Below are 18,041 nucleotides of genomic sequence, written 5' to 3'. Positions count from 1 at the left end.
AGTCCTTTGCGTCATCTCATAACTTTTCTCCCATCGCCTCGCCCGCTCTTCTCCCCCCGCCCAGCAGCATTCATGGAATCTTGGAATTGTAGGGTTGGAAAGGGTTCCCAAGGGTCATCTAGGCCAACCCCCTGCAATTTTGCCTCCCCCCAGAGCTGTGTTCGAAACTCAGCTATAAACGCTAATTGCCTTCAACCTGGGTTGCGGTCACCAGAATGGAAGGTCTAGGAACCTCCCTTTTTTTTGCAGTGGAATTTGTTATTACTATTCGTTTCAATTCCACACTGCTTTATATTTTAAAGGAAGAAGATCAAAGCAGTTTACGTTAAAACATCGAATTGAAACAGTGCAGAATAAAACACATCCGAGCTTCAAGGAAAATATTCAGAGCCTTCGCAAAAGGACATTTTGGTTTCCTCCTATTGATTTACCTACCGGTACTTAATCGAATCCCTGCAATGGGGTGAGCTCCCGTTGCTCAGTCCCTGCTCCTGCCCACCTAGCAGTTCGAAAGCACATCAAAGTGCAAGTAGATAAATAGGGACCGCTCCGGCGGGAAGGTAAACGGCGTTTCCGTGCGCTGCTCTGGTTCGCCAGAAGCAGCTTTGTCATGCTGGCCACATGACCCGGAAGCTGTCTGCGGACAAACGCCGGCTCCCTCGGCCTATAGAGCGAGATGAGCGCCGCAACCCCAGAGTCGGACACGACTGGACCTGATGGTCAGGGGCCCCTTTACCTTTTTACCTTACTTAATTTATAGAGCTGCCCCAGAACAGAAGGACTCTAGGAAGGCAGTGGGGTGTAGTGGTTAGAGTGTGAAGACTGGGACTTGGGAAATCAGCACTGACGATGTGGATGAGGAAAAGAACGTAGTTGTCGTGGTTGGGGAAGAAACGCAAAGAGGTTGCAGTGTGCTTCTGGGAGTGCAACCTCCCAAAAGCTCAACTCTGCAGCTTCTGTGATGTTTTATTATTGCTTTGCAAGTCTATTAGAAGAAGCATTGGTGGGGAAATTGATGCATCGATTTAAGTGCGCTGCATTATATGAAGAACATAGCAATATAAAATCTTAGGAGTTGGAAGGGACCCTGAGGGTCATCTAGCCCAACCCCACAGTAATGCAGGAATCTCAGGTAAAGCATCCATGACAGATGGCCATCCAACCTGTGCTTATAAATCTCCAAGGAAGGAGAGTCCACTTCCTTGTGGAAGTCTGTTCCACTGCTGAACAGCTCTTACTGTCAGAAAGCTCACCCTAATGTTTAGTCACAATCTCCTTTCTTGTAACTTGAATCCATTGGTTCAAGTTCTCTCTAGAGCAGGAGAAAAGAAGCTTGCTCCACCTTCCATGGGCCAGCCCTTCAGATATTTGAAGAGGGCTATCATCTCTCTTCTCATTCTCTTCTCCAGTCTAAACATCCCCAACTCCTTCGACCATTCCTCATCAGGCTTGGTTCCCAGACCCGTGATCATCTTGGTCGCCCCCCTCTGCACACCTTCCAGCTGGTCAACATCCATCTTAAATTGTGTTGCCCAGAACTGGACACAGTACAGTGGTCCCTTGGTTCTCAAACGCCTTGGTACTCAAACAACTTGGAACCCAAACGCTGCAAACCGGGAAGTAAGTGTTCCGGTTTGCAAACTTCTTTTTGAAGCCGAACGTGCTCCGTTTTGAGTGCCACACTTCTGTTTTGAGTGTTAAGCTGAGGTCTGTCTGTTTTTGCTCTTTATTTTGCATTTTTGTTTTTGTTTTTGTGGCTCTTTTTTGTTTTGTTTTTGTGACTGTGTGGAACCCGGTTCAGCTCCTGATGGGTTGATTGTGTGACTGCAGTACATTGACTGTTGCTTTCATTTTATGGATCCATGGTCTCGTTAGATAGTAAAACTCAAGCTGGAACGTGTCCAGAAGAGGGCAACCAAAATGGTCAAAGGCCTGGAAACGATGCCTTATGAGGAACGGCTTAGGGAGCTGGGTATGTTTAGCCTGGAGAAGAGAAGGTTAAGGGGTGATATGATAGCCATGTTCAAATATATTAAAGGATGTCCTATAGAGAAGGGAGAAAGGTTGTTTTCTGCTGCTCCAGAGAAGCGGACACGGAGCAATGGATTCAAACTTCAAGAAAGAAGATTCCACCTAAACATTAGGAAGAACTTCCTGACAGTAAGAGCTGTTCGACAGTGGAATTTGCTGCCAAGAAGTGTGGTGGAGTCTCCTTCTTTGGAGGTCTTTAAGCAGAGGCTTGACAGGCATATATCAAGAATGCTTTGATGGTGTTTCCTGCTTGGCAGGGGGTTGGACTGGATGGCCCTTCATCATCATCATCATCACTTTTAATTTGTATACCGCCTTTCTATCATACAATACTCAAAGCGGTTTACAAGCTGAAGAAACAGAATCTAATGAAATACAAAACAACCTTATAACAATCTAATGCAATACAAAAATATGATAATAAAACATAGCTTTAAAATAAGCAATCAAATAATGTAACGTTCAACAATCATTACAATAGTATATAATAATATCAGCATATGAAAATTAAGAGACCCTTGTGGTCCCTTCCAACTCTATGATTCTATGATTCATGTTAAATGGCTGCTTTAGGGGTTCTTAAAAGTCTGGAACGGATTAATTCGTTTTGCATTACTTTCTATGGGAAAGCACCCCTCGGTTTTGGAACGCTTTGGTTTTGGAACGGACTTCCGGAATGGATTAAGTTCGAGAACCAAGGTACCAATGTATTCCAGGTGTGGTCTGACCAAGGCAGAACAGAACAGAACCATAACTTCCCTTGTCTGGACACTAGAATAGTGTTAGCTTTTTTTTGCTGTTCCATCGCACTGTGGACTCTCATCTAGCTTGTGGCCTACTAAGATCTCTAGTAGCAGCACATTCAAACATAAGTCAGGTTTTAAACATGTCCACACTGACTTGGTGCATGCAAAACACAAAACATTTGTAAAACGCCCCTCCAAAAAACAACTCCATATCAGTGTTTCCAAGTTGGATTGCTCATGCATCAAATAAACGCAGGTGTTCAAAGCAAAAGAATAGCCCATCTGCAAAGCGGCAATATTTACACAGTTTATTCGCTCATTTACACCGTATTTACAAATGCGACGCGCACATTCTACACCATCCAGATAGATGGGAAAGTGTGGAGAGGGGGGATATGTAATCTGATAACTGCTGCCTGTCAGACTCCTATCGATTTGGACTGGAAGGGTGGATCCTGTGTTGGTCTTCCCCTCCCTACAAAAGCACCGCAGTTCCGGATGGGTTTACTTAAGAGGGAGAGGCCAATTGAAAGGAGAGAATTAGCAGCCGAAAAGACAGCGAGGGGAAGCAGCAAGAAAGACTGTGTCGATGCGGAACTTGAATGGCAATACCGCAAAGCACAGTGTAAGAAATAAACAGAGCAATAAAAATACAATTAAAAACCATACATCATCCAGAACAGTGCACTGCGATTCCTACAAGAGGCAGAAAGGACAACGGAAGGCTTTGCTGAGGCTCTCGGCAATTTTCAAGTGGTCCGTAGGGAGAGAGGGAAGTTTGGGAACCACTGACTTGGAGGTAATATCTGTTGTGTTCGGGGAAATGTGCAGAATTGCAAATTCAAAGGCAGAGGGAGGGAGGGAGGCTGCCTTCCACCTCCAGCGCTGCTTGCTTTCTATAGGAATTTTATTTTTGCAGGTTTTGTAGTGATGCTGAGCTCCAGGTCAAGATGGGAGTTTATGGTAGGCTTCTCAGTGAGAGCAGAACCTTAAAAGATGGGATCCCTCAACCGTAAATGAACCCCAAGTGGATCCCATCACCTGCCTTTTCTTAATGGACAAAAGAGGAGAGAGACAGAAAAGTCGCAAATGCTGTGGGTGGAATTATAGACTTAAACAGAGTTGGAAGGGACCCCCAAGGGTCATCTAGTCCAACCCCGCTGCAAAGTCTTTAAAAAATGGGTAATGGGTTAGAGCAGCGTTTCTCAACCAGCCAGCGAGACGCTGGCTGGTGTGCCGCGACGTGCGGCGATGAGAAGGGCGATTTGCATTGTCACGTGCCTGGCGGCCGCCAATAACCAACGCTGACCCGCCGGAAAGCAATATTTCTCCTCCTCTTTCCCAAAGCTCAGTGCAAACGACTGGAGGGTGGTTTTAGAGTCTAGGGAGGCCCTCTAGGGAGGCGCGCTCCAGATCCGCCGCTGGCCCCCCTTAAGCCGCATCGAGGTTGCTCCGCCTCCCCTGCCTCCTTCGCCCGTCCTTCGCCATGGCTGCGCGGCGGACGCTGGGCTTCGCGGTCCGGAATTACTCGCAAGCAGCAGCCAAGGTAACCTTTCGCCTTTGAGCCGCCCCGCAGCTCCCCTGGAAGTGCGTGCGCCCTTGTAATCCGGGGGCAGGCAGAGCCTTGCCTGGACTGTACCACTTCGGGCCGCGGGAGAGGAGAATTGGGGGTCTGAAGGCTTCTCCCCTCCCATGGGGCGGCGGGAGGGAGATTAATTTCCTCCTTCCTACTTAATAGGGGGCCTATACGTATTCAAATAAAATAAAATGCCTAGGGGGGAAATAGCAAGACAGGGAGATAGCTGGCTGAACTATTGTAATATTTTTTTTGGGGGGGGAGGTAAAGCTTAAAAAAATATTCATAATGTATATAAAACAAAACAGTTATGACAGCTGATGGAAATTAAACGATGAAAAACAAAACTATAAAATAGGCACGAAGTACAGTTGCACATGGGTTAAATTACAGTCATAATTATATAGTCAATATAGGGCGGCACAGAGTTAATTTTTTTAACTTTTTTAATGGTGGTGTGCCTCGTGATATTTTTCATGGAACAAGTGTGCCATGGCCCAAAAAAGGTTGAGAAACACTGGGTTAGAGCAGCCGTTCCCCAACATGGTGTGTTCCTATAACTGCCTTGCGTTCAAATTCCCACCAGGCCCAGCAACATTTGGCTGAGGCCAATGGGGGAGCTCTAGCAGAGGGGTTGTGATCTGGAGTCGGGGGGGGGGAGCAATTTTAGCTTCTGAGAATAAATCTTCTCACCCTTTGGGCTGATCGGAGCCGATCAGAGTAAAAGGATTGGCTCCCAGGGCGGGTCGCTCTGGAGAAAGGGGCACTTGTTCTTTGTGCTGCAAAGTTAAGTATTTGGGAACACGGAAGGTGCTTCAGTTTCAAGAGCACAGAGGGCAAGTTACGTTACGTATGACGGAACTTCAAGGAAATATAAGTCAACCGGAAAGGAAACATTGGAGTGCTCCAAATCATTTGCCCAGCACATGCACAGAAAATAGTAGATCTAACAAATTGTTATTGTTGTCATCATTTTTCGCCTTTCTGTACTTATTGGCTTTATCTGTACAGTCGTATCTTGGATCCCGAACACTGGTGAGGCTTGCTGACCTACTGGTAAAGCAAAAAATTCGATCTTCTCCTGTTAGGCAAGATCACAAGACGACCCGGATGGTCGCCAGATTCTGCGCACAGATCTGTAGGCGCAGACGCATCCCCCGTTTCAATCTAGTTTGTTAATAAAATCCCCAAACTCGGATCCACGGGCGTCTCTGGGTCATTTCTCTATGGTAATCTATCTTAAAGTTTGTATGCGTTTATATGCCTACTGCGGGACGCGGGTGGAGCCGTGGGTTAAACCACAGAGCCTAGGGCTTGCCGATCAGAAGGCTGACGGTTCGAATCCCCGTGACGGGATGAGCTCCCATTGCTTGGTCCCTGCTTCTGCCAACCTAGCAGTTTGAAAGCACGTCAAAGTGCAAGTAGATAAATAGGTACCGCTCCGGCGGGAAGGTAAACGGCGTTTCCGTGTGCTGCTCTGGTTTGCCAGAAGCGGCTTTGTCATGCTGGCCACATGACCTGGAAGCTGTACACCGGCTCCCTTGGCCAATAATGTGAGATGAGTGCTGCAACCCCAGAGTCGGTCACGACTGGACCTAATGGTCAGGGGTCCCTTTTCCTTTTCCTTTATGCCTACTGCATTTTTAAACTTAAAATCCATTGCTGTATATTGTTTTACATGTTTGCTTTGCTTTTGGGATTGTAGTTACGTTTGTGTCTCACAAGCTGGTCTTTGACCATAATAAATTTCATGTTCACGTTCATGATCCCAAACGCCTTGCGAGTCGAACGTTTTGGCTCCCGAACGCCGCAAACCCGGAAGGGACTGTTCCGTTTTGCGAGCGTTCTTTGGAACCCGAACGTCCGACACGGCTTCCGCGGCTTCCGATTGGCTGCAGGAGCTTCCTGCAGCCAATCAGAAGCCGCGCCTTGGATTCCGAACAGTTTGGAAGTCGAAGGGACTTCCAGAACGGATTCCGCTCAACTTCTGAGGTACGACTGTATTATTACTGTGAAATCTTAGAAAGGGCCTAGGTGTGTTCTTCCTGGCAGGCTTCCCAGTGGGGTTGGCCACTGGGAGAACAGGATGCTGAAGTGGGCCATCGTTCTGATCCAGCAGAATCTTCTAGGACTCACATAAAGGCACCTTGCACTTCTGAGTTCTGCTGAGGGCACCAGGTTGGCGAAAGCTGCATGAGAGCCGGGAGCAGGGGAGCAGGATTGCCGGAGGTCTCAGTCCCCCAAAGCCCCACGGTGAGTCATTACAGTCGGCATCTAAGGGAGGTGCTTTTGCCTCGCTATGCATTTACGACGACCTTTGCCGCTTGGAGGCGGAAGACGTAAAATGGAGGCACCTTTTTGTTCCGTCTTGGAAGGATTTCACACCCTCCCATCTTCCGCAAAACGCAGGTCAGGTCCGCAGCCCCCGGCTGAGCACATAGCGTGAGGCCATGGCCAGGTTCCAGCGGTGCTTCTCCAGGATCCACCGGCACTCTTCCCAGGAGTGAGAGCTCATGTGGAAGAGCTGGTTCACCTGTGGAACAGAAGGAGACTGCGTCAGAGGTACCCGAGATCACCTTGTGCCATACGCGCCCATTTGGGCCGCTTCTGATTTACAGAACTGACCCTTGGTCCAAGGGGTTGGCGCATCTGTTTGTTAAGCAGGAGGCTGGTGGTTCGAACCCACCCAGGGATGGCTGTGGATTTCCCCCGCATTGCAGGGGGTTGGACTAGATGACCCTTGGTGTCCCTTCCAACTATGATTCTACAATTCTATGAAATACCCGTTCCACATTTGCCAGAAATCATTCTTATAGTGCAGAACTTTGGAACTCCCTGCCTGTTGACACCAGCCAGGACCCTTCGCTGTGCTCTTTTTGGCACCTGCTAAAAACATTTTTGGTTAAGAAAAAGCTTGGATGCTTAGAAAGCTGGTGCGGGTTTTGTTGAGGTTGAATCCTGACAAGACAGAAGTACTGTTTGTGGGGGACAGGAGGCGGGCAGGTGTGGAGGACTCCCTGGTCCTGAATGGGGTAACTGTGCCCCTGAAGGACCAGGTGCGCAGCCTGGGAGTCATTCTGGACTCACAGCTGTCCATGGAGGCGCAGGTCAATTCTGTGTCCAGGGCAGCTGTCTATCAGCTCCACCTGGTACGCAGGCTGAGACCCTACCTGCCCGTGGACTGTCTCGCCAGAGTGGTGCATGCTCTACTACTGCAATGTGCTCTACATGGGGCTACCTTTGAAGGCGACGCGGAAACTACAACTAATCCAGAATGCGGCAGCTAGACTGGTGACTGGGAGCGGCCGCCGAGACCACATAACACCGGTCTTGAAAGATCTACATTGGCTCCCAGTACGTTTCCGAGCACAATTCAAAGTATTGGTGCTGACCTTTAAAGCCCTTAATGGCCTCGGTCCAGTATACCTGAAGGAGCGTCTCCACCTCCATCGTTCTGCCTGGACTCTGAGGTCCAGCACCGAGGGCCTTCTGGTGGTTCCCTCGTTGCGAGAAGCCAAGTTGCAGGGAACTAGGCAGAGGGCCTTCTCGGTGGTGGCGCCTGCCCTGTGGAACGCCCTCCCAACAGATGTCAAAAAGGAAACTACCAGACTTTTAGAAGACATCTGAAGGCAGCCCTGTTCAGGGAGGCTTTTAATGTTTAATAGATGATTGTGTTGTATTTTTCTGTTGGAAGCCGCCCAGAGTGGCTGGGGAGACCAGATGGGTGGGGTATAAATAATAAATTATTATTATTATTATTATTATTATTATTATTATTATTATTAGCCTATGGTTACTTTTAATCCTTCAACAATCTTACAATGGCGTTGATTTTCCTTCGTGATAACTTTGGTTCTTCTGGGTAAGCTGCTTCGAGGCTTTTGCTTACAATCGAGTGGTGTATTAATTTCACGAAATAAATAAACGTCCGATAGAAGGAAGGAATAATAGGAGGAACAAGAAGGGAGATTGCGACTCGACATCAGAAGAACTTTCTGACAGTGAGAGCTGTTCGACAGTGGAAAGGTCTCCCCTTCCTTGGAGAATTTTAAGCAGAGGTTGGGTGGCCATTTGTCCTGGATGCCTTAGCTGAGATTCCTGCATCGCAGGGGGTTGGACTAGAAGATGACCTTTGGGGGTCCCTTCCAACTCCATGATTCTACATTTCCAATTTGGCGGAAGGTACATGGTTTCGATTGCAAAAGGAGCACCATGGGTCCCAGGCTGGGCTTCCATTTCTTAGAAACATCACAGCATTTGGGGTTTTTTTCAGTTGAGAGGAAAGGTGAGAAAGAGGAGACAGGAGAGAGGGATATGAAATCATGGTGGAAGTGGACAGATATGGTGGCGAAAGTGGACAGTTTTTCTCCCTCTTGGTGCCAGCCACTTAAACTAAGGTTTCCAGATTTTTTTCATTGAATCTGGGGACACTTTTCAACTATGATATGATAGTCATGTTCAAATATATAAAAGGATGTCATATAGAGGAGGGTGAAAGGTTGTTTTCTGCTGCTCCAGAGAAGCGGACACGGAGCAATGGATTCAAGCTACAAGAAAGAAGATTCCACCTAAACATTAGGAAGAACTTCCTGACAGTAAGAGCTGTTCGGCAGTGGAATTTGCTACCAAGGGGTGTGGTGGAGTCTCCTTCTTTGGAGGTCTTTAAGCAGAGGCTTGACAGGCATATGTCAAGAATGCTTTGATGGTGTTTCCTGCTTGGCAGGGGGTTGGACTGGATGGCCCTTGTGGTCTCTTCCAACTCTATGATTCTATGATTCAGAAGCATTGCTGTGGAGGCAGACGATCGTGAATCTGTCCTGGCGGCCATCGGTGCTGCCTCCTGCGGCAGGGAGTTCCGCAGTTTAACAATGCTTGGCATGAAGAAGGGCTCCCTTTCCTCAGCCTTAATCCTTCCAACATTCAGCCTCGTTACAAGAGCTGTGCCTGCTGGAGTCTAATGGGAATAGTTGGGGAAGGCCAAGCGAGAGCTCCGTCTCTCCGTGGGACGGGGGCAAGGGCGCCGCTGGAGAACCAGGCCTCTCACCTTTAGCAACTGGCTGGCTTTCTGAACATCCCAGCTGCTCGCCCTCAAGGCTTCGTGGCATTCCTCTGTCGTGGCACCGTGGACCCTGTCTTCCACCTGGGGAGGCAAACCACCAGAGTCAAAGGCAAAAGATTCCCAGGCCAACCTCCACCCCTGCAATCGGGTGCGAGCAAGATGTCAGGGAGGGAATCATAGACTTGTAGAGCTGGAGGGGACCCTGAGGATCATCTAGTCCAACCCCCTGCAACAGAGGAATATGGAGCTGTCCCATATGGGGATTGAACCTGCAACCTTGGCAGTATCAGCACCACGCTCTAACCAACTGAGCTATCCAGTGGTCCAATAATTGCCCCACCCATTATTGGTTCCTGCAGGGGGTTGGGCTGGATGACCCTTGGGGGTCCCTCCCTGCTGCGATTCCGCAATACCATGCATAGACTTCTATTTTTCTTTCCTATGATCCGTGGGCCCCCCCACCTCCTCCTCCTCCTCCTTTAATTGAATTTATATACCGCCCTATACCCAGGGGTCCTCAGGGCTGTTCGCAGAATAAAATCAAGATATAAAACCACAAAATACATAATGAAAATAAAAAAACAACCCAATAGCCCCCTCTCCCCCCCACAAAAAACACATTTTAAAAGGGCACAGGATGTAAAACAGAACAATCATATTTATCTATTTATTGTCCCTCCCCCAGAAGTAAATGTGACCCTCAGCCTCAACCAAAAGCAGTTTCTGTGATAGCTCATTCGGTTGAACACAATACTCTTAATCTCAGAGTCCTGTGTTCGAGTTCCGCGCTGGGCAAAAGATTCCTGGGCATTGCAAGGGGTTGGACTAGATCAGTGTTTCTCAACCAGTGTGCCTCCAGATGTTTTGGGACTACAACTCCCATCATTCCTGACCACTGGTCTTGCTAGCTAGGGATGATGGGAGTTGTAGTCCCAAAACATCTGGAGGCACACTGGTTGAGAAACACTGGACTAGATGACCCTCGGGGACCCTTCCAAACTAGGACTCCCTGCTGCGGTCTTTGGCATTGTTTTGTTTCAGCCGGTAAAATTCCGTGCCCTCACCTCCTTGATCTTCTTCTCAATTTCCCCCAGGGTTGGCCTCTGTCCGCCAGAAGGGGCTGGGGCCAGTGGCCCTTTGGGGGGCGGTGGTCTGGGTGGCCGTTGCTCCTTCTCCCTGGCCCCCGGAGGAGGGCCCTCGGGCTTGGGCAGGGCCCAGGAGGGCAGGGCCGGATTCGGCACGCGGGACAAAGGCTTCCGACCCCGTTGCTCCAGCTGCTGTGCCGGAGGAGGCAAAGGTGCCGGGAGATCGCTGAAACGGCGCTGATGGAGAGGGACGCTGGGAGGGTCCGGCTTGAAGGCCGGGATCCGAGGTTTGGTGCGCAGGACGCTGAAGTCCGAAAGAGACTCCAGACTCTTGGAGAGACCTGGAAGGAAGAACAGAAAAGAAGCAGGAGTGAGAGAAAGGTGGGGTTGCATATTTTTTTGGAGAGAATCGGGAAATAAACCCAGAGCCAGGACTCCCGGGTTCTATCATTAAGTATAATAATAATAATAATTTATTATTTATACCCCGCCCATCTGGCTGGGTTTCCCCAGCCACTCTGGGCGGCTTACAACAGAAAAATGAAATAAAACAATTAAACATTAAAAGCCTCCCTGAACAGGGCTGCCTTCAGATGTCTTCTAAAAATCTGGTAGCTGTTTTTCTCTGTGACACCTGATGGGAGAGCGTTCCACAGGGTAGGCGCCACCACCGAGAAGGCCCTCTGCCTGGTTCCCTGCAACTTGGCTTCTCGCAACGAGGGAACCGCCAGAAGGCCCTCGGTGCTGGACCTCAGTGTCCGGGCAGAACGATGGAGGTGGAGACGCTCCTTCAGGTATACTGGACCGAGGCCATTTAGGGCTTTCAAGGTGAGCACCAACACTTTGAATTGTGCTCGGAAACGTACTGGGAGCCAATGTAGATATTTCAAGACCGGTGTTATGTGGTCTCGGCGGCCGCTCCCAGTCACCAATCTAGCTGCCGCATTCTGGATTAATTGTAGTTTCCGCGTCACCTTCAAAGGTAGCCCCACGTGGAGCGCATTGCAGTAGTCCAAGCGGGAGATAACCAGAGCATGCACCACTCTGGCGAGACAGTCTGCAGGCAGGTAGGGTCTCAGCCTGCGTACCAGATGGAGCTGATAGACAGCTGCCCTGGACACAGAATTGGCCTGTGCCTCCATGGACAGCTGTATATCGTACTTGGCTTAATTCACGCTGAAATGGGAAGTGGATTTAATGAAGCTTGAACAAAGGATAGGATTGCCGTATTGTTTCAATAAAGTGGATAAGTTGTTGAGCTATTTTCGGATCCTGGATATGTCCAGGAAAACCAGCCCTGACATGGGAATATTCTGCTGGAACATTCCTAAAAAGATCCGTGTTTGACTATTGATTGTTCCCTACTCGATGCCACCTTTGATAATGTCACAAAGGCGTTGAGTGGCAAAACTTGCAAGCGTGGTTGCTGGAATAGAAGCCAACGCCTAGGGGCCGCGGTGCATTCACTCCCCCCAATAAAAGATTTCACACACACACACACACACACCAGATAATGGGCATTGCCATTCAAATGGTGCTCCAACAACTTCTCTCAGAGTGACTTAAGTTGTTAGAGCACCAATTAATTATCATTATCATCATCATCATCTAGGGTCACTAGGTTAGAAGCGGCTGAAACAGACACTCACGAGCCAACTGCAATAGCTGCTTGCCCCCAGCTCGATTCTGGGGGTTGGAGTTCACCGCCCGCGCTTTCGGTTTCTTCCTAGGGTAGAAAACAAACACCCTCTAATTACATATATTTAAAATAACGATAATAATAATAATTGCCTAGCTGTACTAATAGCTACTTCCCCCGGCCGGCCTTCCGGCGAACGCGAAATCCTTTTGCACACACCCCCCCCCCCAGCAACTTTGAAAACCTCATCTTCCTGTCGAAGAAGCTCAGAATATTTCCCTTTAAAAACAAAAACAAAAAAACATTGTTGCCAGGAGGTTCTAAGTTATTTGTTTCAATTGCCATTTAATTGCTTCTTTTATTCCTTGCAAAGTGCGTCGCAATGCAGGCGGTGGCGGATCCAAGTTCGCTTTAGGGTCAGTCTCACCCGCGACCACCAGGGGGCAGTGCATGTAATGTTACAGGCTGCATGGTCTCTGCGCACAACTCTCTCTCGGGGGGGGGGGGCGCTGTGGTCTAAACCACTGAGCCTCTTGGGCTTGCCGATCAGAAGGGTGGTGGTTCGAATCCCCACGACGGGGTGAGCGCTCATTGCTCAGTCCCAGCTCCTGCCAACCTATCAGTTCGAAAGCACGCTAGTGCAAGTAGATAAATAGGTACCACTGCGACAGGAAGGTAAATGGCGTTTCCGCGCGCTCTGGTTTCTGTCACGGTGTCCCGTTACACCAGTAGCGGTTGAGTCCTGCTGGCCACATGAACTGGAAAGCTGTCTGTGGACAAACACCGGCTCCCTCGGCCTGAAAGCGAGATGAGCGCCACAACCCCACAGTCAACGTTGACTGGCTCTCTAACCGTCCAGGGGTCCTTTACCTTTTTACCTGCATGCACACATGCGCGCTAGAGAAGACCGCTCCCCATTCCCACCCCCCTCCTCACAATGACGTACTCCTCTATCCGGTCCGGAGCGCCCCATCCACGCTCGGGGTCGATGTCCCCGTGGCCTAGGTGTACGAAGGAGCTTCGGATGGGGAGGCTGATTTGTGGTGTGCCAGCAGGGGGCGCTTCATCCTCCGGCTTTGCTACAGACGACGGGAAGATGCCCACTCTCAGCGTCCGCCTGTTCTGGCCTCGCCACGTTGAGGAATCGGGGCTGGAAGAGAGAGAGGGTGTGGGTCAGAGAGATAGATTCCTCCCCTGCCTGATGTATCACCAACCGTCCACCGCACCCAGAACTTGGGACCGCTGTTCTTTTCCTTTACTGTTTTCCACAAGCCGGACTCGCAAACAACACAAGACATGCCTGCAGGATCAGGCCAATGGCCCATCGAGCCTAGCCTCCTGTTCTCACAGGGGCCAACCAGCTGCTCCAACGGGAAACCCACAAGCAGGATTCGAACACAAGAGCCACTCTCTCCTCCCGCAACTGGCATTCAGAAGGATGGAGCGAGATCATAGCTATTCTGTCTAGTGTCCACCGACAACCCTTCTCCTCCTCCGTGAATTTGCCCTATCCTCTTTTAAAGCCACGCAGGTGGGTGGCCCTCACTGCCTCCTGTGGCAGGGAGTTCCATAGTCTGCGCTGTGTGCTTTTATCCTTCCTGAATCTTTGAATCACAGATTTGAAAGTTGGAAGGGACCGCGAGAGTCACCTAGTCCAGCCCTCTGCAATTCTGGAATCTTTCTGCCTAACATGGGGCTCAAACCCACGACCCTGAGATTAAGAGTCTCATGATCGACCAACTGCGTAACTCCAGCACCCCAACATTCAGGCTGATGTTTCTCTGCCCACTTTATCCAGGCTGTGTGTAATAATAATAATAATAATAATAATAAATAATAAAAATAATGCTGTATTGTGTTTTTAATAATGGGTGGGGTAATAATAATAATAATAATATTAATAATAGTAATAATAATTTTATACCCTGCCCAATTTTATACACTGCCTCTGGGTGGCTCCCAACAGAATATTAAAAACACGATTAAATATCAAACATTAGACGTCAAACATAATAGCCTCTCTTGATGGATGGAGCGAGAAAGAGAGAGAGAGAGAGAGAGAGAGAGAGAGAGAGAGAGAGAGAGAGAGAGAGAGAGAGAGAGAAAGAAAGAAAGAAAGAAAGAAAGAAAGAAAGAAAGAAAGAAAGAAAGAAAGAAAGAAAGAAAGAAAGAAAGGGAGAGATGGGGAGAAGGGAGGGAGGGGGGGAGAAGGGAGGGAGGGAGAAGCAATAGCAATAAGGCTAGAGAACGAAGGGAAATAACTGCCAGAGGGAGGTACAGATTGAGGACTAGATACTTGAAAAATCAACAACACAACAGCCAACATGACACAAGGAGGGGACCTGCCGTGGTCGCAGCAAGGAGTCTTTAGAAAAGTGTTTCCTCCGGCCCCTACTCCCCGCTTCCAAAGGGGACCCAGGCGTTCTGGACTCACCTGCCTTCGATCACCGTGATGCCATCGTTTGCCTCCAGGCGCAGCCAGCCGGGTTCGTTGAGATCCTGGGACGCCTTCACTTCCTTGGGACGGAGCTGCGTTGGAGGGAGAGAGAGGAGGGTGGAGACAAGCCCAGGCAGGTGAGCGTAGCAATGGTATTTGGGGTGGATATTCTTCCTTGCTAATCCAAGGAAGACATCATTTTCATAGAACTGTAGCATTGGAAGGGACCCTGAGGGTCATCTAGCCCAACCCCCCTGCTGCTGCCCATTTTGGGACCCACTGTTCCAAAGCCTCATTTTTTTATGGGAGAAATTCGCACCCAGGTCAGCCCGGCCGCTGACGGTTTCCCTTCTCTCACCTCTTGCAGCAGGCTGACAATCTCCCGGAAACGGGGTCTCTCCTCGGGGCTGTGGGCCCAGCATTTCATCGCCAGGGCGTGGATTTCTCGCGGGCAGTCGTCCGGGCGCTCCAGCCGCCTGCCTTCTCTGTCAATCTTTAGCATGATCTGGTCGGGGAGGAAAGGATGGAAAATGACAGCATTTAGGTCACCATTTATCTACATGCACGGTCTCAAGAGTCTTGCGACGCCACGAAGCCTGCAGATTTGTTGCGGCGGCGGCGGTCGTGAGCCATAGCCCACATCATAGAATGTGGCAGAGGTTATCTTGCAGCCCTGAGTGTCTCTCTTCTGCCTGTCAAAATAAGAACTGGTGGAGACCCAAACATCTGGCGGGCACCAGGTTGGAAAAAGGCTGTGGTGGTTCATCGTGCAGGTGAATAAAAACCTCGGACGTTAGATTCCCGTTAAGAAAATCTGGGAGCCACTCAGAATACTTGAACCCTCCTGCGTTGCAGGGGGTTGGGCTAGATGACATTGTGGTGTCCCTCTTAACTCATGGTGGCGGCAAAAGATCCATAGACGGATGTCTCATGCCAAGAAGGAGTTAGGTGTCGTCGTTAGGGTGCAGCAATCGAAAGATTTGAAGGACGCGGTGGATTCAAGAGCGGAACGAATGGCCGAACGATTGTGTGATTCAGCAGATCCCTAAATTGCAGGGATTAAGGGTGCAATCTGCCTATGGTCCTATAATAGTCAGGATTTACTCCCCACCCCAACGGAGGGCAGGACGGCTTCACGCCTCTCAGGTTTGCAACCTCAGCGCACAATTGCTATCACCTTTACGAAGTTTCTCCTCTTAGAATCACAGAATCGTAGTGCTGGTAAGGTTGCCCAAAGACCATTTAGTCTAACCCCCTGCAATGCTGTCGAAATCTGTGACGTAGATTGCCGGACACAGACCTGGAAGAGACCCAGGTTCGAGTCCAGGCTCGGCCATAAAGCTGTCTGGCTGCGACCTCGGCCCAGTCCCTCCCTCTCTTGGGCCAACCCACCTCGCAGGGTTGTCGTACCGATTAAACAAGGAGGGGGGGGAGAACTGTGTGGACGAGCTCCTCAGAGGAGAAAAGGTGGGATCTAGAACGGCAATAAAGAAATAAAACGTACGTGCAGATTTTGTTCCATTTCTGTAGCCAGTTTATATTCCTCCTCCTCCTCCTGTCCTTTCTTTTTTTCAGGGCGATGGAAAGAAATAATCAAACCCCGCCCTGCAAATTAGGCCATGGCACTTATCCTTACATTGCATATATCATGTGTGACGCAGTGTGTGGTTAAAGAAACTGGTCTTCCCGGAGGCTTTACTGCAAAAGTTCACAGATTGAAACTTGAAACACAAGAGGGCATCTGGGGTCACAATACTCTCCTGACCCCCGATTGTCTGCACAAGCCTGGGAGTCACTGGCGAAAAATGAGGTTAAGGAGGGACACAATTTCTGGAGGGTTAAAGGAAGCCGGTTCTTCCGAACCTGGTGCCCTCCCTACGTTTTGGACTACAACTCCCAAAGGCCCCCCCAGTCGGCTGGGATGAAGACCTCCGCTTAAAAGGCTTGCTGGAAAAAGGAAGGCCGCCAAAAAGACTACAGCACCCATCATCCATTGGCCGAGCTTGCAGTGGATGATGGGACTCGTAGTCCAAAACATCCGGAAAGCACCAGGTCAGTGGTGGTTATTTATTAAATTTGTATGCTGCCCTGAATCTGTCGATCTCGGGACGGTTCATGACATAAAATTACAATATAAGACACACAAAATATATAGTGCAGGGGGTCGCCAAACTAAGGCCCGGGGGCCGGATGCGGCCCCATCGCCTTCTAAATCCGGCCCACGGGCGGTCCGGGAATCAGCATGTTTTTACATGAGTAGAATGTGTCCTTTTATTTAAAATGCATCTCTGGGTTATTTGTGGGGGCCTGCCTGGTGTTTTTACATGAGTAGAATGTGTGCTTTTATTTAAAATGCATCTCTGGGTTATTTGTGGGATAGGAATTCATTCATATTTTTTTTCAAAATATAGTTCGGCCCCCCACAAGGTCTGAGGGACAGTGGACCGGCCCCCTGCTAAAAAAGTTTGCTGAGACCTGATATAGTGAAAACTAAAAAAAATATGAAAATAAACCAATAATCTCCAGGACTGCAGCAGCTATGGAAAAGCCAAATTAAAAGCTAGGGAACATTAGTAAAAGAACTGAAAGTGAAACTGACGATATCGTAACGCCGTCATACAAATCTGTGAGGCGAGCGCATTTGGAATAGCGTGTACGGTTCTGGTCACCTCACCTCAAAAAGGATATCGAAAAGTTGGGAAAGCTTCATAAAAGAACAACTGAAACAATCAAAGAGATGGAGACAGAAAGGCTGCAGCGTTTGGAGATTTTCAGCGTAGAGAAAAGGCGACTAAAAGCGACATGATAGAGGTTTATAACATTTTGGAGAAGGTGGGAAGAGGAATGTTTTTCTCTCTTTCTTGCAACACTAATACTCATGGACATTCAAGAAGCTGAATGCTGGAAGATTCAGGAAGGAGAAAATAAAGTTAAACCATGGAACTCCCTCCCACATGATGCAGGGACGGATTAGACAGACTCACGCTCTGACTCCACAGTTGGATTCAGTAATGCGTTCGAATCCTGCTTGCGGGGTTTCCCATCATAGGCACTGGTTGTCCTCTGTGAGGACAGGAGGCTGGACCAGATGGGCCACTGGCCTGATCCTGCAGAACCATTATTCTGTGCTTATGCCCACAAGAAGCTGCCGGCCATGTGGTTTGTGTCCAGAGATTCTTACAACACAATTCAAAGGGTTGGTGCTGACCTTGAAAGCCCAAAACTGCCTCAGTCCAGTATACCTGAAGGAGCCTCTCCACCCCCATCGTTCTGCCTGGACACTGAGGTCCAGCGCCGAGGGCCTTCTGGCAGTTCCCTCCCTGCGAGAAGTGAGGTTACAGGGAACGAGACAGAGGGCCTTCTCGGTGGTGGCACCTGCCCTGTGGAACGCCCTCCTGTCAGATGTCAAGGAAATAAACAACTATCTGACTTTTAGGAGGCATCTGAAGGCAGCCCTGTTTAGGGAAG

At 49.3% G+C, this 18,041-nt stretch overlaps 1 protein-coding gene across 2 annotated transcripts in view; it reads right to left on the bottom strand.

Annotated features, from left to right (window-relative positions):
• Window positions 1-25: 25 nt before the first annotated feature.
• Window positions 26-18,041, bottom strand: part of TNK1 (tyrosine kinase non receptor 1) — a 36,544-nt gene continuing 18,528 nt past the window's right edge. For both annotated transcript variants that reach the window (XM_060281925.1, XM_060281926.1), the window contains exons 8-14: window positions 14,932-15,078; window positions 14,571-14,665; window positions 13,083-13,286; window positions 12,147-12,223; window positions 10,477-10,838; window positions 9,398-9,493; window positions 26-6,886 (exon numbers count right to left, since the gene is read on the bottom strand). In XM_060281925.1, coding sequence (XP_060137908.1) covers window positions 6,764-6,886; window positions 9,398-9,493; window positions 10,477-10,838; window positions 12,147-12,223; window positions 13,083-13,286; window positions 14,571-14,665; window positions 14,932-15,078 — 1,104 coding nt within the window. In that variant the 3' untranslated portion in view covers window positions 26-6,763. The remainder of the gene's footprint in view (window positions 6,887-9,397; window positions 9,494-10,476; window positions 10,839-12,146; window positions 12,224-13,082; window positions 13,287-14,570; window positions 14,666-14,931; window positions 15,079-18,041) is intronic.

This window comes from Zootoca vivipara, chromosome 13, assembly GCF_963506605.1.
Source record: "Zootoca vivipara chromosome 13, rZooViv1.1, whole genome shotgun sequence".
Taxonomy (NCBI): Eukaryota; Metazoa; Chordata; class Lepidosauria; order Squamata; family Lacertidae; genus Zootoca; species Zootoca vivipara.
The sequence above is the reverse complement of the archived record's forward strand: the minus strand, read 5'-3'. Positions and strand labels throughout refer to the sequence as shown.